Source organism: Neoarius graeffei, chromosome 2, assembly GCF_027579695.1.
Source record: "Neoarius graeffei isolate fNeoGra1 chromosome 2, fNeoGra1.pri, whole genome shotgun sequence".
Classification (NCBI taxonomy): Eukaryota; Metazoa; Chordata; class Actinopteri; order Siluriformes; family Ariidae; genus Neoarius; species Neoarius graeffei.
The window spans coordinates 85,387,911-85,409,439 of record NC_083570.1 but is presented as its reverse complement, the minus strand read 5'-3'; the positions used below and the strand labels follow the sequence as shown (position 1 = coordinate 85,409,439).

The following is a 21,529-nucleotide window of genomic DNA, read 5'->3' as shown; positions in this document are numbered from 1 at the left end:
CAATATGCGTATTATCGTCATATAACAAGGCCTTTTGCCAAGCTTCAAGAAATTCGTCCACAAATTGTGAGAGGAGTTGATGTCAGAAGGCAAGCACACCTTCATGAAATTGTCAAAGTACAAGGTTGTTAATCAAGGGCCGCAACTCTGGTAAAATGCGACTGAATTGAACAAAATAACAATATGCGTACTACCGACATATAACAATGCTTTTTGGCAAGTTTTGTGAAATTCCTCCACAAATTGTGAGAGGAGTTTATTTCAGAAGGTGAGCACCCTTCCCAGGATGGACGGACAGACGGACATCGCCACGATATAATCCCCCTTCGGGCCTTTCGGACAGCGGGGGATAAAAAAAACCCACAGAGAACTCTTGCAGGAAAAGCAAATTTCCAGGAAGTTCATCACACAGCTTAATTAGTAAGTTCTTCATGAGAAATCAACAAATGAAATCGTAACTTTTGTGAAGAACAATCAGATCTTCAAAAGAAAAATCAGAATCAAAATGCATTTAAAAAAAAACTCAGGAAGGAGTAGGGATTTTCCTGAAAGTGCGTTAATCGGCCTAATTAGCAACTTGGTAATGAGAAAACACAAAATCAAGGAGTAACTATTGTGCAGACTGATTAGATCTTCCAAACAAAACAATCAGAATCAAAATCAATTGAAAACTCATGGAGGAGCAGCAATTTTTGTGAACTGTGGACGGACGCTGGACGCCGCATGATGGTAATAGCTCATCAGCCTATGGCCGTGTGAGCTAAAAAAAAAAGGATACTGGTCTTTTTGTGTATTTTGATTGATAACATTCAAGCTCCTATGCAAAATGTGTGAAAGGTGCAAAATATAGAGCTCTAAGTGATCCCAACAGACCTGGTAAAGTAGTACGTGACCACAGCTCCAGCCACAGTCATCTGCTGACAGGCCAGAATGAATTCACTTATCCAGATGAGACCCACAGCATGGTACCAGGTGAGGTACTGCAGCGGGCCGCTCAGTCTGAACTCAGTCAGCTCTGTTTGCTCATTCTTCTCTGGATTCCCTGTGATTAGGCAGAGATATGTGAAAATATGATAAATATAATACATGTACACCATTTTTAGGATTAAGCTTGTACAACGGCACATCTGTGTATCCCAAAATAATGCAAGACTGCAGTTAGAACGTAACTGCGTTTGTCATAAAGGAAGCCGTGATGACTTTCGAACAATTCTGCAACCCAAATGCAGAATCAAATGCCCTGTGGAAATATCAAAAATTTAAATGTCAGCTAAGAGTTTTAGTTACCCAAAAAAAGGCTGCAATCATCAGGATTTGTAAAGGTTAACAAATGTTGTCTCCGCCCCAGGCGAGTTTGGGCAAGTGTGTGCACTGTGTAATTAATTTCCTTTGGCAGTCAAAATAATGTAGAAAACGGAAAGACATCTTTCCCAATGGCAGCTCTTGATAAAGCTAAGCTCAGCTGCATGCCTGTTACTATAATGACATTTCAGCTGATGTGTAATTGTCATATAAATAATTATAACTACTTAATTGGCTTTTCTGTTGATTTAATGCCACACTTAATAGCTGTGTAAAAATCCACAGCAAACAGGTTTGCTGAGGTGTTCTGCTTGTATGAATGTATATGTTTACATGCAAATTCAGTTGTGGTCAGAAGTTTACATACAGTGACATGAATGTCATCTTGGATATGAATGTCATGGCAATATTTGGGCTTTCAGTAATTTCTTTGAACTGTTCTTTTTCTGTGGCAGAATGATTGTACAGCATACATCTTTAATTAAAAAAAAACACACTAGAATTTGGTGTACAAGCTTTGATTTTCTTTGGGTTTTCTGAAATCAACACAGGGTCAAAATTACACATACAGGGACAAAAATTTACATACGCTTATTTAGATTATTAATTCAGAGGTGCTGAAACTTCCAAAATATCTCTTACCTTGCCAAGGCTGAGGTCTCTTAACTTCCTGTTAGTGATCATGATTGACTACAGCTGGTAGCTTCTCTGTGCCTTCATAGAAAGGGTTTGTTTACAGCACTCATTGGGTTGACCAACACACAGTAAAATGGTAAAGTCCAAGGAGCTCAGTGCAGATCTGAGAAAGAGGATCGCAGATATACACAACTCCAGAATGTTTCTTGGAACCATTTCTAAACAACTGCAAATTCCAAGATAAGTTCAAACAATTGTATCCAAGTTATTGTGAGGTGTAGTCACTTTGCCAAGCGACTTTGCTTCAAGAAAACCCAAACTGTCACCCTCAGCTGAAAGGAACTTGGTTTGGATGGTCAGGAACAACCTGGGAATCACCATGGCACAGCCCTGCCATGAACTGGAAGCTGATGAATCACTGTCTCCAGTTCAGATCACCATGGACTAAGAGGCTGCTATCCAAGAAATAACCCCCTGCTCCAAAACTGACACCTTCAAGTTTAACTAAAGTTTGAAGCTGACCACACAGACAAAGAAAAAGCCTTCTGGAGGATAGCTGCATGGTTAGATGAGACAAAGATTGAGTTGTTTGGCCACAATGACCACCATGTACAGAGGGACACTGTACCAGCTGGTGGTGGTGGTAGGATCATCATGCTCTGGGGCTGTTTTGCTGCCAGTGGAACTGGTTCATTGCACAAAGTGGATGGAGTAATGAAGAAGGAGGACTACCTCAGAATTCTTCAGCATAAACCATCAGAAACTTGAACACGACTTGGGACTTGGGAGTTACAACAGGATAATGAGTGGAGGGTAAAGCAGGCTAACATTAAGCTTAAAACAAGTCCTGACTTCAACCCTATTGAAAATATATGGACCGTGCTTATAAGTCGAGTCCATGCCAAGGAAAAAAAAAATGTAATTGACTCTATCAATTCTACCATGAAGAGTCGTGAAATATCCAACCAGAATTCTGCCGGAAGCTTGTTCATGGTAAAGAAAAATGTTTGGTCAAGGTGAATCTTGCGAAGAGACATTTTACCCAAATATTAGTTGTGCTGTATGTATATTTTTGACCCTGTATGTATAATTTTGACCCTGTGTTGATTTCAGAAAACCCAAAGAAAATTAAAACTTGTGCACCAAGTACTTATGTTTTTTTTAATTAAAGATGTATGCTGTACAATCATTCTGCTACAGAAAAAGAACAGTTCAAAGAAATTACTGAAAGCCCAAATATTGTCATGACATTCATATCCAATATGACATTCATGTCACTGTATGTAAACTTCTGACCACAACCGTATATGATCTGAAATCTGACAGTGTCAATCAGCTCAGATAACCCACAGTCGCTACACGCCCTAATACACAATCCTCCTCGGTCTTCTTTTCCCACAAGTTATGACATGGAAAATACCCCAAAGCTGTAATTCATGACCGGTCCACTCCACATACAATCTGTCGGTCTCCGTTTGATCACAAAACAATAATGGTTTCCCGAATCAACATGTCAGCAACTTCAAATCAATATCAGTGACCCCTGCTGCCGATTTTCTGAATCAAGCCAAAAAGTTCATCTACTCCACCGGGGCTGCCATGATTGAAATTTACATTCCTGCGCGCTGATTGGGCAAATCTCGAAACGGTGTTCATGAACCTGACACACCATTCTGTTTAACCAATCAGTATCCCCCAATTAGTGCGCAGGAATCAGCACGCAATCACATGATTTTCATTCATGGTGGCACCAGCAGAGTAGACGAACTTTTCATCTCGATTCAGAAAATTGGCAGCAGGGAACACTTAATATTGATTTGAGGTTGCTGGCATGTTGATTCGGGAAACCTTTATTGTTTTGTGATCAAACGGAGACCGACAGATTGTATGTGGAGTGGACCGTTCATGAATTACAGCTCTGGGATTTTTCTGTGTTGTAACTTGTAGGAAAAGAAGACCAAGGAGTATTGTGTATTGTGGCATGTAGTGACTGTGAGATAACCTGGATAAGCAATATTACTACACATACAGGACACTTTTTCGATGGAATAAAAACGTGTTCTATTCCCTTCTAGCGAGTTTCATTCATTTGGTTTGATAGCATGCAATATTGTTAGCGTATCGCTTATCTTGCGTGTATTACGTCACTCTGCCCAATGGAGAATTAGCGTTGAATATGGTTTATGATATTGCATGATTGTCAAGACACGTCGGAGACGTAAAACTTCTGCGCTAGCGAGCAACTGGGACAATTTGTAAACAAGCATGGCCGCCAGGTTTGCTTTGATAAATACGGAAGATTTTGAGAGAATTTGAAAGACAAAGACGTGTTGAACACCTGAAAGGAATAATAATAATAATAATAATAATAATAATAATATTGGTTGGCTTTTTTTCATGGTATATCTGATATACCACCAAAAAAAGCCAGCCAATATTATTTAAATACTGATTAATAGTAACAGGATTATTCACCAGTGGTTCCGAGGAAGAGGAGTACTAGGATCCAGTAGACCCAGAAAAGGAAAAGGGCAAGAAAAGTGCAGAAAGGCTGCAGCACCAGCAGCGGCAGGTGAATAAAAACCTTCCCAGCTACGTGGAACAGAGCGATGGTCAGAGCCACACGCTTCCTCATGAACAGCATCAGCAACAGTAAGATCACCTGAAGAAAAAAAAAGAAAGCAATATGGTGGTAAGAGGGATACAGAGAGGACATTAAATGCAAAATATTAAAGTCAAAAAGAGATTTTCCATGAAGAATATAAAGACTGCTTTGCTATTTGATGCCATGTGTGTACTCTGTGTACATTATTTACAGCCACACTCTCTCTCTCTCTCATGTGCTCTGTTTCTCTTTCTCTCTATCTTCATTTCTCTCCATCTGTCACTCGCTCACTGTCTGTCTCTGCTGGTCTGTCTCTCTTTCTTTCTCTCTGATTCTCTCACATCTCCTTCTGTCTTACCTTCTCTCTTTTTTTCTTTCTCATTCTCTCTCTCTCTGACTCACTGTGAACACAGTTGCTGAGGTGGCGTAGACCAGTAGTCCTTGCACGTGGTCTTTGGAAGCCACGGTTTCTTCATCTGCTTCCTTTAAATCTGTAGCCACAGTCTCGTTCATCGTCAGCTTGTGGTCTATATATAACCACCACAGAAAGCTGGTGCCTCCTACAAACACACAGCACACCTTCATATTTTCACACATAAGCTCCTGAAATATCATACCAGGTTTACAACAACTCCCACAGATATGAAGAAAGACCCATAGCTGATTTCAACAGACAGGAATTTGACAAGAAAACAAGTACTGCTCCAAGTGTGCATGTTCCCAAACATAGACTTTCCAACGGGGAAAAGTTCCAATCAGAAAAAAGGGGGATGAAGAGAAAAAGACAGAAAACTTGCCTAGCGAGCCCAGCACCACAAGAACAGTAAGAATCCACACCAGGACTGCAGAGATGTAGCGAATAATCACCATCAAGATCATGGAGAGCACTGGAAGCATGCACATCCCACACACATGCATGTTAGAGAGAGATATTCATAGAAATAACACAAAACAAGCTTATTATAGACCTGAGCTGTGGACAAAGTAATCACAGCCATCAGTTAGTCAAAAACATCCTTCTGGTTTCATCACTCCTGGTATCTGTCACTGTTATACACAAATAAAGAAGATGTGTCAAATCTTTAACAATTATTCCACGAAATCAAGTCGTACATGAGCTCGGCGTAGCGCTGAGTCGGCTATAAGCCATGTATGATGAGACTGAGTGGAATAACTGTTTTATTCGATCCACATTCATTGGGTTTTGAGAAACAGAGCATTTTTATTTTTTGCAAGTTCGATAAATAGACTTTATACAAAACGTCCGACAAAATCATTTCCGCTTAGAAACCAGCAATCCAAACCAGCGAAATGACAGGAGCAATTTGTGAAAAATGCTATCATAATAATTGAAAAATACAAAAGATACATTCTCACCATCAAATACTTTTATTCCATATTTTGTTACTTTTTTATTTTGGGGGGTTTATTTTCAGTTTTATTTCATCTTCGGTTGGTTCAGCATCACGCTCTGCCATTTTGTTCTTCTCGACTCATGGTATATGAGCTGATAGCCTAGTAGCAGAGTAGCCAATCAGAGCACGCGATTGCTCATATCCAGTGAATGTGGACAGAATAAATTAGTATACCAAAGGGTGACATGTGGTAGTCTGGGAAAACCATTCACATGGTGAAATTTTCTTCCATATATAATTCTAAAAACTATAGACTTTCCTGAACGGAAACAGTGCATGTATCTGAACCACAAGTAAAGTTAGCATTTTAAGTCTGTTTAGGGCAGCACGGTGGTGTAGTGGTTAACACTGTCGCCTCACAGCAAGAAGGTCTGGGTTCGAGCCCAGTGGCCGGCGAGGGCCTTTCTGTGTGGAGTTTGTATGTTCTCCCCGTGTCTGTGTGGGTTTCCACCGGGTGCTCCGGTTTCCCCCAAAGGCATGCAGGTTAGGCTAATTGGTGGCTCTAAATTGACCGTAGGTGTGAGTGTGAATGGTTGTTTGTCTCTAAGTATTAGCCCTGTGATGACCTGGCAACTTGTCCAGGGTGTACCCACCTCTCGCCCATAGTCAGCTGGGATAGGCTCCAGCTTGCCTGTGACCCTGTAGAACAGGATAAGTGGCTACAGAGGATGGATGGAAGTCAGTTTACCCCAAAAGTGAATATGAAGAAAACTGTGTTTCAAGATTGCATTCCCATTGCAGCACAAGAGCAGCTCAGACATTCTTACAACCATTATCTGATTGCTATCTGAACTGATTAGGCTCATATTTAGGCTTATATGCATTTTGGTATGGTAGCTAACTCTCCAGGGAGGCATGGCAATGCAGTGGTTAGCACCGCTGCCTCATAGCAAGGAGATTCCAGGTTCAAACCTCATGGCTGATGGGGGCCTTTCTGCATGGGTTTCCTCCCATGGTCCAAAGAAATGTAGATTAGTTTAAGTGGCTACTTTAATGTGCATGGCTGGTGGTCTGGTGAAGCTGTGGCAGGCCTAGCAAGTTGGTGGTGGACAAAGCATGCTCAAGACAGACACAGACAGCCTCGTAAGAGGCTTGCAACTGACAGGCCAATTGGCCTACAGGTGTTTGAGTGAGTGAGCTAACTATCCAAAAAAGTATTATGGCTTGATCTGTACGGTGTGAGAATAGTACCCTTATCAAGCAAGGTTTTAGGCAGACAGATTGTTTTTCTTCACCACAATATTACGCCTTACTCAATGTCTCATCTCATCTCATTATCTGTAGCCGCTTTATCCTGTTCTACAGGGTCGCAGGCAAGCTGGAGCCTATCCCAGCTGACTACGGGCGAAAGGCGGGGTACACCCTGGACAAGTCGCCAGGTCATCACAGGACTGACACATAGACACAGACAACCATTCACACTCACATTCACACCTACGGTCAATTTAGAGTCACCAGTTAACCTAACCTGCATGTCTTTGGACTGTGGGGGAAACCGGAGCACCCGGAGGAAACCCATGCGGACACGGGGAGAACATGCAAACTCCGCACAGAAAGGCCCTCGCCGGCCACAGGGCTCGAACCCGGACCTTCTTGCTGTGAGGCGACAGCGCTAACCACTACACCACCGCGCCGCCGCCTTACTCAATGTGATCTTTACAAAAGATTGCCAAAGAAATATTTAAAAAATTTCCACATCACTTTGGTAAAATATATTTGTTTTTTGTTAAAGCTGAGGAGTCAAAGTACGTTACTGTCAGAAAAACCTCATCTGATTTTTCATCACTTTTGTCTGTTTGTCAGCACAGCGACATCCAACAAGTTTTTGCAGACTGACACACCTATTTGAAAGGTGACATGTTATACCCCATTTCCACAAGTTGACACAGATCCCTGAGGTCAATCAATGAAATGTCTGTGACGTGCTTTGATCAAAATACCACAAGGATAAATCACCACAGCTCCCTTCTCACCCTGTCTAAACATCCCTGTTCAAAATGACTGATCTGAGTGCCTGTTCCTTTAAATGATAATGAGCCACCGTTCACCCCACCACCCCTCTTCCGCTGGCCAATCAGGTAGCACTTTTCTCAAGAATATTCATTCACAAAGGCAATTCTCAAGCCACGAGTGGAGAGACTCAAATGAGGGGGCGGGACAATTCTAATAAGCTCCACTTGTGACATAGAAAGAGGAGTCAAATCTGAACAACTTGTTGAAGCTCATGTTTTCTGAAATAGGCAGCCCAGAAGAAAGTGCTGCCGTCTTATTTCAGAATGTGTGGATTGGTAGGTACTCCAGATACCTAAATGTATGTGCACAAGCACTGAAAAAGTGAGTTTTTCATAAGGCGACTCATTTTAGATTTTTCGGATCACGGATCCGCCAATGGCAGTTAAATACTACCGCTAGAAAAATAAAAAGTCTGTGTGTATTTTTATTTTTATTTTAACCGCCGAAACGTACAAAAAGAAATATAAAAAAAAATAGTCACATATTTTTCTTGTAACAGCACTGTATCCCTGGTACTAGGTCATATTTTTTTAAGTAAACAGTATTAGAATCGCAAATACAAACGACAATGTGTGTTGTATATATCCACTTCAGCCGAGCCCGAAAACGAAACTATTTACGACATTGAGTATTCACTTGAATGTTTTTATGGTATTTATGACCGCTTTACGAGAGTGTCAACCTCATGCTGACCATGGCTGACGCTGACAGCATGGATTCCGAGCTATCGCCTCAACTGTACGTAAGCATAAAGTGTGGTGAAGAAAAGTCTTTTCACTGTCTCACTAACCAAAACGTGGGCGATTTCGTCTCTCAAGCATTGAAAGTAAACAATGAAAAGATCAAAACGATCTTTGGTTCTCAGAAAGAAGGTGGTGATGTAATGAGCGCGATGCCGAATACGCCTGCCATAACGTTAGTTTGCGATTTTGGCTGCAAGTATCTGACTGTGGAATTAGAAGAGGATGGTACCGCAGAGAGTCCTATCGAATCAAGTAGCACGAACGTATCCGCCTTCGATGTGCTCATCAAAGCTCAACGGTCATATGACCACATACCTTCAGAGAAGTAAGTACTGGAATGCTAGTCCGTGTTATACACTTATACACAAGAACACACACACACACTATATATATAATGTGTGTGCGTGTGTATGTATGTAAAGTGTGTCTCTTGAATTTAAATTATTTTATCATCTTAATCCGACATTGCAATTTTGCCATGCAAAAAAAAAAAAAAAAAATGGACAAGGGCACTTTTATTTTTATTTCGACCAACATCATCAAAAATATGTTGAAAAAATCCGTGAACCTAAAGATAAAAAATGGGTGGCCTAACATGTCACCTTTAAAGTCCTTCCCATGCTACAGAGCACATCAGGCAGCAGTAGCCCTCAGTCTCTTGTTTATTACATCGCTGGACTTACAGGATGAAGCTGGTTCTGTAGTAACCGCAAGAGTTTGACTCCCTACTCACATCTGTATTGCGGCGTTCCTCGACAGATGGCAGTAGGTACCATTTTCATGATGGTCTTTGGTATGACCTGACCGCAAATAGAACTCACAATCTCCTAGGCGAGAGGCGGACACGCTAACCACGAGACCAACTCGCGGTATGTCCCCTTTAAGGCCTAAGCCTAATTAATATTCTAATATGACAAATGACAAACAGTACCACACAATGAACTGGTTTTATTGCAGATCTGTTACGTTCAAACTAAACACTCAGAATATGGCTAAAATGGCTCTGTGCTTGTCTAAATTCTAAACCACCTGACATAGTGTTCAAGTTTTTGTCTCATAAGCACCTTTCACATATGAAATCTGTTCATATATGAGGTAAAAACAACACAGAAAAGATAATGTTTCGTTCCTACCCAGTCTTCCGTAATGAAAAAGTTACGGACACCGTGTATTCCCACCTGACTGTATTTAACGGAATGCTACGGAGCACCCACCATGCGAGTCCAGATATGATAAATAATTCACAAGGTGGCAAATCCATTGTTGTGAAAAGCCCAAGCCAGAAGCTGAGACATTACAGTAGCTAGTTAGCAACATGGCAGTTAGCAACAAGTCGAGCTACATCCAGTTCTGTTGAGAGTTGTTTTCATGTTTCATAATGTTCAACATTTGTTGTGTTCAAGCAAAGGCTATTTATTTAGAATATTTCTGCTTATACAGTGGGACCGCCGTATCCACTGACTCGCTCAAGCATACAAGCATGACCCCTCAAACTACACACCTAGAATGTAACGCGTCGTGATGTAGTTGCCCTTTCTCTATCGGTGACTTGCAAGTAACGTCAAAGCAAAATAGAAACCTGGATGTCGGCCATGTTGGTGGATATACAAATGCGGGGTCAAGCGACATTCCATACAAAGCATAGTCATGCATGCACAACTCTCTTTGTTTTTCCACTGCTTTAAGCGTTCTTTTAGCTCTGCCATATCTTTGTGCTGTATATGGTTGTGGTCACAACAGTACTCGTGACCGTGGCACGTTCCGATTCTTTAGAATTCCGTCCGTGATTCGGAAAGAGGGCGAGGAAACTCTGAGGCTGAGTACGGAGAGGAGACGAGCACGGCTGAACAACATCGGCAGGGCTGATCTAACAGAGGATAAAACCAAAACAGCTCATGTTTGCAGTAATCATTTTATCTCAGGTGAGATTCAAAAGCTTTCTTGATAATATCATGGAAGAATTTTATTTCGTGTTGCTAGAATCTTGCTATAAAATGAGTGTTCTCTTGTCGTGGCTCACTAAGTGGTTGTTATAATTTTATCTCATCTCATTATCTGTAGCCGCTTTATCCTGTTCTACAGGTTCGCAGGCAAGCTGGAACCTATCCCAGCTGACTACGGGCGAAAGGCGGGGTACACCCTGGACAAGTCGCCAGGTCATCACAGGGCTGACACATAGACACAGACAACCATTCACACTCACATTCACACCTACGCTCAATTTAGAGTCACCAGTTAACCTAACCTGCATGTCTTTGGACTGTGGGGGAAACCGGAGCACCCGGAGGAAACCCACGCGGACACGGGGAGAACATGCAAACTCCACACAGAAAGGTCCTCGTCGGCCACGGGGCTCGAACCCGGACCTTCTTGCTGTGAGGCGACAGTGCTAACCACTACACCACCGTGCCACCCCTGTTATAATTTTATAATTATAAAATTATGTTAGAATTTTATAGCCTGAAATAAATTGAAATGTGATTTTTGAGCCATAAAGCTAGAGACTTGTCCAAATTTCACACTTCGTCTGTTGTTTACACACAGTTGCACAACTAAATGCAAAAGATGCCCTAACTTACCCTTGCAAGTACAACTGCTTTGTCATTGCTGACTGGTTTAATTAATAAAGTATTTACCCATCCAGAGACAAAGAAGTTATCGGCTTCCGTGGACTTATAAGCCTTCATTTGAGATTTGTCAACCCACGGAGTCAGCCAAACCAGATAGAACGTGATATCTGGGTACTCAATGGTCAGTAGAAGCGTCTTATCCTCAGAAAAAGCCAACTTTTGTAAATAATATGGGTCAAAACCACACACATCTATCTTCTCTTTGTATCGAATCTTCGCTCGACCGTTCAAATCGTGGTAATACTGAGAAAATTCAGCATTGTTTACAGACACACTCTCAGCAGCTGCCATCCTAGTTGCTTGTATATCCACCATCATGGCGGACGCTCATGACGTAGCACATTTTGATCACATGGTTGCAAGTCATCTATAGACAGCATTAACCACGCACATCTGCTTTACTTTTTTCACTATCGCCTTGTTTAAACGCCGGCTTCTGTTAGTTTGTTTTGTGTTTGTTTCTATTTTCTTTGCTGAAGCGTGTTGTGTTCCTCACTTCTACTGTTGCATTTTCATGCATGGTGTTTTTGGTTGCTTTGACTATAAAAGGTTTCTGCACTTGGATCCATCTCAGCGCCTCAACCATGATAAAAATATTAAGTGGAAATGTCAGAATCCTGAGAGAGAGAGAGAGAGAGAGAGAGAGAGCATCCTGATTGATCTGTTTTGCTATGTAGACCAATCAATGTTCTGTGTGGGCGGGCTTTACGCCTCTGTCCCGGACCGAGAGTGTATCAGTTCAGTGTATCCAGAAGCGTCATGGCAGAGCGCCCCAAAAAAACAAAATACAAAACCTCAAACTACAAGTGTACCCTTGCCTAACAGGGGTAAAGAGCACATTCACATAACTTTTATTACAGCATATTGTTTTACTTTATTATTAGTTACTATTGTTGATGTTATGTTATATTATATGTAGTTTATAAACAAAACTTTATCATAGACATGAAAAACATGTACATGAAAAACAAACTTCGCTTCTATCTGCAGTTTTGGCTATCTGCATTAGATCTTGGAACGTATCCCCTGCGGATACATCGCTCCCACTGTATTTGCCAATGTTTGCTTGTTGTTTTGAGTATGAGTAACACTGTCACTATATCACTACATGATCATTTACGTCACCACCAGCAACGTCACAACCATCACAACACATAAATCTGATGGTTCCGATTCCCACTGGAACCATTCCAAATGATTTCTGTAAATGTTACTAGGTCAACACGGGGAAGATTAAGGTTTCAACTTTGCCATTTTGCTCTCATTCCCACAGGACACCATTATGCCATAATACCAGAAAATTTACGGTTTTTCACTGTGAGTGGGAAAGGGGTAATACACGTTCATTACATTCTGCTGGACAAACCACCCACAGAAACTGAAAAGGACGCTGCTGTGTGCCATCACACTCACTCCCAGCAAAAATGACACACATAAGGTCTATTCTACACTTTTGGACTCAATACTTGTTCTGGGCCATATATACTGAAGTTAGTTCTGTCACAAAATATTACAAAAATCACATAATGACAATTCTGAATAAAATCTGCAATCATGTTTCCATATAGGCAGCACGGTGGTGTAGTGGTTAGCACTGTCGCCTTACAGGGTTCAAGCCCAGCGGCCGACGGGGGCTTTTCTGTGTGGAGTTTGCATGTTCTCCCCGTGTCCGCGTGGGTTTCCTCCGGGTGCTCCGGTTTCCCCCACAGTCCAAAGACATGCAGGTTAGGTTAACCGGTGACTCTAAATTGAGCGTAGGTGTGAATGTGAGTGTGAATGGTTGTCTGTGTCTATGTGTCAGCCCTGTGATGACCTGGCAACTTGTCCAGGGTGTACCCCGCCTCTCACCCTTAAGCTGTGTTCACATATATACCGGTACGATAGTGGTATAACTGTATCGATACAAAGTATACCGGTACAGTTTAGTGCATCTGTCCACACTAGCGAGAAATGTTTGCGGTTTTCTTTCACGGTAGTTGAAATGCGCGTGCGCGAAATGTTTCCATGGTTACCGAGTAACCACGGACTCACAGCGGGAGCACTTCCCTTGTTCTGCGAACTGGCAGTGGGATCGGCCGTATCGCTTGTATCTAGAGAGAATGCTGGTGATGTCAAGGGCCTATCTTGTAAAACCCGAGCCATTATATCATAATATGGAAACTTACTACGCCCAGCCCTAGACCTATTGTTGTGATTCTTTGCTTTGTGATAATCGCGTATCAACACTTATTTTCGATCGGCACTGCTCCGGAGTGTGACCGGCCGCATCTTCGCCCATGAATCGGCGGAGATCACTCGACAGTTGTCTGTACACGTCGATATTTCGACGTGTACCCCTCAACTGTTCCTGGCATCGCTCGTCTCCCCAAAGCTCCAACAAACACATAACTTCGTCTTTGCTCCATGTAGCTCCACGGTCATTTTGAGCCATTTGACGTTTTATTTACAGCTGGAAAGCACGTGCGTATTGTATTGTATGAATAACCCGGAAGAAGTAGGAATGGTTCATTGCGCATGCGCATTGTATTTGTATCGATACAGAACCGCTTCATCTGTCCACACTACAGCGAAGCGCTACAGTACCGATACTGTACCGGTACGAAACCCTAATACCCTGTCCACACTAGGGATTTTGTACTGATACGATACTACTTTCGTACCGCAACACCTGTCCACACTAGCAACTATACCGGTACTGTAGCGGTATAACTGTATCGGTACGAAACCCACAAATGTATGGGTTTCGTACCGGTACAGTATTGGTACTGTAGCTTTTCGCTGTAGCGTGGACAGATGCACTAAACTGTACCGGTATACTTTGTATCGATACAGTTATACCACTATCGTACCGGTATATATGTGAACACAGCTATAGTCAGCTGGGATAGGCTCCAGCTTGCCTGTGACCCTGCACAAGATAAGAGGCTATGGATAATAGATGGATGTTTCCATATAAAAGTATATGTCATCTCTTAAGACTATGTTCACTATTGAGATAAACAAACTGGTAAGTCATCATAATTTAGTCATCTTTGAACTATGTAGTACCTTGGCCTCCAACAGTAAAACATTTAGATTAGTACAGAACCGTATGTCCTTTATTCATTTGTTATCCTGGTCAGGGTAGCGGTACTGTCATTACTGCCGAACCCCATTTGATTGAGGTAAACCATGTTTTGGTTGACTTGGCCAGAATTGTAGCAGCAGGGTGGCCAGTTCCTTTCCGCGCACTCACACACATTCACACCTACAGGCAATTTAGAGTAGCCAGTTAACCTAACTGCATGTCTTTGGACTGGGGGGGAAACCGGAGCACCTGAAGGAAACCCACACAGACACTGGGCTCGAACCCAGAACCTTCTTGCTAGGAGGTGACAGTGCTAACTGCAGCACCACCATGCTGCCCCTTGTAGCAGTGTATCTGGACCCTATCCTAGGAAAACTGGGCATGAGGTAGGAATACAACCAGTATGGCATACCAGTCCAATTTTAGTGTAGCCAACTCACCTTTTGGCATGTTTTTAGAAGGTGGGAGGATACTGGAGAAACCACAGAAAGCCCACAGGGAAAGCAAGAGAAACTCTACACAGACTGTAACCGGAGCTCGCTATTGAACCCTGGAGCTGTGAGGTGCTTACAGAATTTTTGTAATAATGTACATTCTTTTTGTTTGAATGACCTTTTTGTAAATTACTGTATAGAGAACTTTCATATGCAGAGTTTTGCCCATTTGAATCTAACCCTGTTGTGTTTACTCCCTCGGTGCAGTCTGTTTGGGCAGATCTGAATACAGCAATCACACTCAGGTGTGGACCAAAACACTCACTCCATGACCACATGCCTCTTCATTTCTTCATTTGTTTCTGTAGCCACAGTTTCAGCTTGTGGTCTATATATAACTACTACCGAAAGCTGGTGCCTCCTACGAACACACAGCACCCTGCTTCCAAGCCAATTCTAGCTCCGCTTGATTGTACTGAAAAAGGGATCTGACCCTGAATCAACTCAACTGCAAGCAACATTTTTTTCAGGTGCTAAACTGACCAACAACACACAAATTGGGCCAAAGAAGAGAGTTGAAGTGCCGCAAATAGGGTTAATGACATCTGGATGTTAGAACAAAAGGACAATAAGAAAATAAATGCTGGTTAAATGGTATACTAGTTTTAAACTATTATTATCCATCCATCCATCCATCCATCCATTATCTGTAGCCGCTTTATCCTGTTCTACAGGGTCGCAGGCAAGCTGGCGCCTATCCCAGCTGACTATGGGCGAGAGGCGGGGTACACCCTGGACAAGTCGCCAGGTCATCACAGGGCTGACACATATGCCCAGGTCAGACGGCAAGCTGTAACTAGTTTTCAACTACTTGCGTCTACCTGCGATAACAAAATCGCAGGTATACGCAAGACTGGTCTTGCATCAACACACGATGACGCAGATAATGACAGAGTGTTGCAGAGGGTCTTTAGTAGAGGCAGGTTGATGCAAGTGAATCAATCTGTTTGCATTTCATCTGCGATTCGCTTCCAATCGGTGCAAATAGCAGGTTGACACATGTAGAGGCAGGTGGTCGTGCAACGCTTGAGCAACCAATCGCAGGTTGAAAAAAGCATGATCGAGTCCAGAAACGCAGCCCTGCAACGGGAAAGAGCTCTCAGTTCAACGAACACAGTTCAGAAGTTTAAAAGTTCAAAGCGCTTCCGTGTCGGGAAAACAACGCGCTCACAGTCCCAATAAAAGATATCCACAGAAGAGTGAAATACTCCACAGCATGCAGCAAAGTAACAAAATAATAGAATACAAAAAACAGGGGGGGAAAAGGGGGGAAAAACCATATCCTGAGGCAAAGACAATCCCGTGCCGAATGAATATCCAAGCAGTATAATATACAGTTGTGGATGAGCTGATGAGAGACAGGTGTGCTGGCCGCAGCGCGGGGAAAGCTCGGGGTAAACCGGGGAATGGAGTGAAAGATTGCATCAGGACTTAGATGTTCCCGGCTGGCTCATGACAAGATTCAGCTTAAAAACTCTGCATCTTGCAATACGTCTGACCACAACGAAGGATTTGACACAAAATGCCTGCGTCCACCTGCAGTCGGTCGCCACCTGACCGATCGCAGGTCACAGCATGCGTCTTTCTGCCGTCTGACCTGGGCAATAGAGACAAACAACCATTCACACTCATGGCCAATTTAGAGTCGCCGGTTAACCTAACCTGCATGTCTTTGGACTGTGGGGGAAACCGGAGCACCCGGAGGAAACCCACACGGACACGGGGAGAACATGCAAACTCCGCACAGAAAGGTCCTCGCCGGCCACGGGGCTCGAACCCGGACCTTCTTGCTGTGAGGCGACAGCGCTAACCACTACACCACCGTGCCGCCCCAACTATTTTTACAACCTCGATTCCAAAAAAGTTGGGACAAAGTACAAATTGTAAATAAAAACGGAATGCAATGATGTGGAAGTTTCAAAATTCCATATTTTATTCAGAATAGAACATAGATGACATATCAAATGTTTAAACTGAGAAAATGTATCATGTAAAGAGAAAAATTAGGTGATTTTAAATTTCATGACAACAACACATCTCAAAAAAGTTGGGACAAGGCCATGTTTACCACTGTGAGACATCCCCTTTTCTCTTTACAACAGTCTGTAAACGTCTGGGGACTGAGGAGACAAGTTGCTCAAGTTTAGGGATAGGAATGTTAACCCATTCTTGTCTAATGTAGGATTCTAGTTGCTCAACTGTCTTAGGTCTTTTTTGTCGTATCTTCCGTTTTATGATGCGGCAAATGTTTTCTATGGGTGAAAGATCTGGACTGCAGGCTGGCCAGTTCAGTACCCGGACCCTTCTTCTACGCAGCCATGATGCTGTAATTGATGCAGTATGTGGTTTGGCATTGTCATGTTGGAAAATGCAAGGTCTTCCCTGAAAGAGACGTCATCTGGATGGGAGCATATGTTGCTCTAGAACCTGGATATACCTTCTCAGCATTGATGGTGTCTTTCCAGATGTGTAAGCTGCCCATGCCACACGCACTGATGCAACCCCATACCATCAGAGATGCAGGCTTCTGAACTGAGCGCTAGTAACAACTTGGGTCGTCCTTCTCCTCTTTAGTCCGAATGACATGGCGTCCCTGATTTCCATAAAGAACTTCAAATTTTGATTCGTCTGACCACAGAACAGTTTTCCACTTTGCCACAGTCCATTTTAAATGAGCCTTGGCCCAGAGAAGACGTCTGCGCTTCTGGATCATGTTTAGATACGGCTTCTTCTTTGAACTATAGAGTTTTAGCTGGCAACGGCGGGTGGCAAAGGTGAATTGTGTTCATAGATAATGTTCTCTGGAAATATTCCTGAGCCCATTTTGTGATTTCCAATACAGAAGCATGCCTGTATGTGATGCAGTGCCGTCTAAGGGCCCGAAGATCACGGACACCCAGTATGGTTTTCCGGCCTTGACCCTTACGCACAGAGATTCTTCCAGATTCTCTGAATCTTTTGATGATATTATGCACTGTAGATGATGATATGTTCAAACTCTTTGCAATTTTACACTGTCGAACTCCTTTCTGATATTGTGCCACTATTTGTCGGTGCAGAATTAGGGGGATTGATGATCCTCTTCCCATCTTTACTTCTGAGAGCCGCTGCCACTCCAAGATGCTCTTTTTATACCCAGTCATGTTAATGACCTATTGCTAATTGACCTAATGAGTTGCAATTTGGTCCTCCAGCTGTTCCTTTTTTGTACCTTTAACTTTTCCAGTCTCTTATTGCCCCTGTCCCAACTTTTTTGAGATGTGTTGCTGTCATGAAATTTCAAATGAGCCAATATTTGGCATGAAATTTCAAAATGTCTCACTTTTGACATTTGATATGTTGTCTATGTTCTATTGTGAATACAATATCAGTTTTTGAGATTTGTAAATTATTGCATTCCGTTTTTATTTACAATTTGTACTTTGTCCCAACTTTTTTGGAATTGGGGTTGTATTATCACACACATCACATTATCTCTAGCCGCTTTATCCTTCTACAGGGTCGCAGGCAAGCTGGAGCCTATCCCAGCTGACTACGGGCGAAAGGCGGGGTACACCCTGGACAAGTCGCCAGGTCATCACAGGGCTGACACATAGGCACAGACAACCATTCACACTCACATTCACACCTACGGTCAATTTAGAGTCACCAGTTAACCTAACCTGCATGTCTTTGGACTGTGGGGGAAACCGGAGCACCCGGAGGAAACCCACGCGGACACGGGGAGAACATGCAAACTCCGCACAGAAAGGCCCTCGCCGGCCCCGGGGCTCGAACCCAGGACCTTCTTGCTGTGAGGCGACAGCGCTAACCACTACACCACCGTGCCGCCCAGGTTGTATTATTATTATTATTACTAGTAGTAGTAGTATTTAGTTGTTTATTAAGTACCAGCATCATGTGTTCTCTGTGCTCAATCAATTTCAGTCATTTCTACTTCGACTTACGAAAGGTTTGTTTATCTTTTTCCTGTCTCAGAATTTCTGCTCGATAAACGAAAAGGTTATTACTCGTGTTATCTTTGCATTATTAAGGTTATTATTTGTGTCAAATAATATTGATTCCTCCTGGCAGTTTTTGTGGCCTAAAGGACAAAAATAAATCTAACTTACTGACGTGTTCAGTGTTGATAAATGACCATAGGCACTTAGACAATGGGTTCCTCATGATTCCATTGGATTTCTAAGGGTTCTTTGTTTCCAAAAGATAATTTACGAGGAATCATTTATGAAAGAGAAACATCCTGGTGTAGGGTTCTACACAGAACCTTAAAGTGTTCAAGAAGCCTTAAAGGAGAACTGAAGGCAAATTTTTATCATCAAAATTATCTCATCTCATCTCTCATTATCTCTAGCCGCTTTATCCTTCTACAGGGTCGCAGGCAAGCTGGAGCCTATCCCAGCTGACTATGGGCGAAAGGCGGGGTACACCCTGGACAAGTCGCCAGGTCATCACAGGGCTGACACATAGACACAGACAACCATTCACACTCACACCTACGGTCAATTTAGAGCCACCAGTCAACCTAACCTGCATGTCTTTGGACTGTGGGGGAAACCGGAGCACCCGGAGGAAACCCACGCGGACACGGGGAGAACATGCAAACTCCACACAGAAAGGCCCTCGCCGGCCCCGGGGCTCGAACCCAGGACCTTCTTGCTGTGAGGCGACAGCGCTAACCACTACACCACCGTGCCGCCCCATCAAAATTATATTTATCTCATTTTATTAAATATAGGAATGCATTTCTGACAGCTATTTTGTTGCTGCTATAGCAAGTTATGAGTGTTTGAAATATGCTCTGTAATATATCAGTCCATATGTCAAAGCAATGGCCGTAAACGAGATTCGTTGAGACCTGTGCGAGACATCGTAGGACAGAATTAAAACGTACAGCGGAAATCAAAGTGACCAACATCTGCTAATGTTGTCAAAAGACGCGCGCACCCTCCTTCGAATGCTGACGTAATCAAGCCGGAAGTTTTCCCTGTGTCCGAAATCGCTCCCTACTCACTATATAAGGCACTATATAGTGGGGACGCCATTTTGTAGTGCTGTCCGAAACCTTAGTGAGGATTATATGGGAAATGCACTCAGTATAATACGTATTTATCACAAAAATACAGGCATGTATTTATTATTTTGAAAACCCACCAGCCATCTGATCTGGCACGTTTTAATTGTGTGACAGTAATGACATAAATACCAGCGCGACGGACTCGTCCTTATCCTGTTGTCTTTCCAACTCTTCTCTACTCCACGTTGGTCGAAGTTGTATGGAATAACCTCCATCACTGATGAAGCTGCAAATCTCGAAATTAATCTAAATTGGAATGATATGGTGATCTGGCCGCTGTGTAAACAGTTTTCAAAATGGCGGCACTGACACTTCACGTTTGAAGTTTCGCACAAGTCTTGTGAAGATCGCGCAGATAAGCGACGCCTGCTGTGGACCAAATGAACTACATTCAACATGGCTAAAAAACGAAAAGGCCGATAAGTGTAATATAATATGCCAATACGAGTCACGATATAAGGTTAATAAAACCGAAAACGTAATTGAATAACACGTTAATTAAGAAATAAAGCAAGTTTAAAAATGACTTCAGTTCCCCAAGGGTGACAGAGTGTCCTATTACACTACAGTTGTGTGTTTATTATTATAAAAGTCAACAGAAAACACAATTATTAGATATTCATTACTGTGACGTGATTATTTTACAAACTCTTTGCATAAGGTTGTTCCCTTTGCACTTCTTGCTGCATTATAATTCATCCATGTTATATTTATGTTCTATTCATGTAATATGGTGTGTGATGTTGTTATTCTGTGTTGCCTAGTCCATCCCATTCACTGATTCTGAGTTTCACTCAGAAAGACAAAGAAGGCAGTTACCCAGTGCTAGCAGGCAAAGCCCTGCAATGATCTCTTTACTGGCCACCACCCCAGCGATCAGCCTGTGGAGTATGGTGTTATCACTGACAAACGTCACCACCGCCTCTGCAAACTTAGAATAGCAGGAAATGTCCACGGGCGTGCAGCGGTTAAACACCGGCAGAGCTTTACTGCAGAGAGAAGAAAGCAAAGTGCAGGGTAAGCAAGGGGGAAAGCTGGTGCTGTTAGACTAAGAGCATGAGAGTCTTACCTCTGTGGAACTGGAAGTTTAGGACATTTGTCAAAGCGCTCTGGAAGGCTTGGGTACTTATGGCCAGCCAGCTCATAGGAGCAGAGCTCTGAGCCTGAAAATGGAAAATGAAAGCCCAAGGAAGGTTATAAAGTCTGTGAAATCAAGTGCAAAAGGAACCTAAAATTGATTAGGATTGAAAGAGAATTGAATTGAAACCTGGGTTTCCAGAAATGATTAATCAGCCACTAGGACGATGTTACCTTAGAGGGATCATTTAATATGTATCTAAATGACTGTAGTGCCTTTGAGCAACCCTTCAAGGATATGAGTTGTATGATTGTATGATGCTTTAAACAATAATGACCTTGGGAATCTCATCTCAATCCAGCAAACAGCCCTCCAAACTATTTTTTGTAACTAATGACTGATATTAGCAAATCTGGAAATGGTGGCCTTAACCCCTTAAACTCAATTCAGTGATTTAAAGAATGTCACA

General features: G+C 42.6%; 1 protein-coding gene across 1 annotated transcript in view; it reads right to left on the bottom strand.

The window, feature by feature from the left end:
- The window catches only part of slc44a1b (solute carrier family 44 member 1b), a 106,540-nt gene that overhangs the window by 44,338 nt on the left and 40,673 nt on the right, over nt 1-21,529 (bottom strand). Inside the window, exons 5-10 of the mRNA XM_060915109.1 lie at nt 21,052-21,145; nt 20,802-20,971; nt 5,341-5,430; nt 4,946-5,103; nt 4,414-4,600; nt 874-1,042 (exon numbers count right to left, since the gene is read on the bottom strand). Of these exons, the coding sequence (XP_060771092.1) occupies nt 874-1,042; nt 4,414-4,600; nt 4,946-5,103; nt 5,341-5,430; nt 20,802-20,971; nt 21,052-21,145 (868 nt within the window). The remainder of the gene's footprint in view (nt 1-873; nt 1,043-4,413; nt 4,601-4,945; nt 5,104-5,340; nt 5,431-20,801; nt 20,972-21,051; nt 21,146-21,529) is intronic.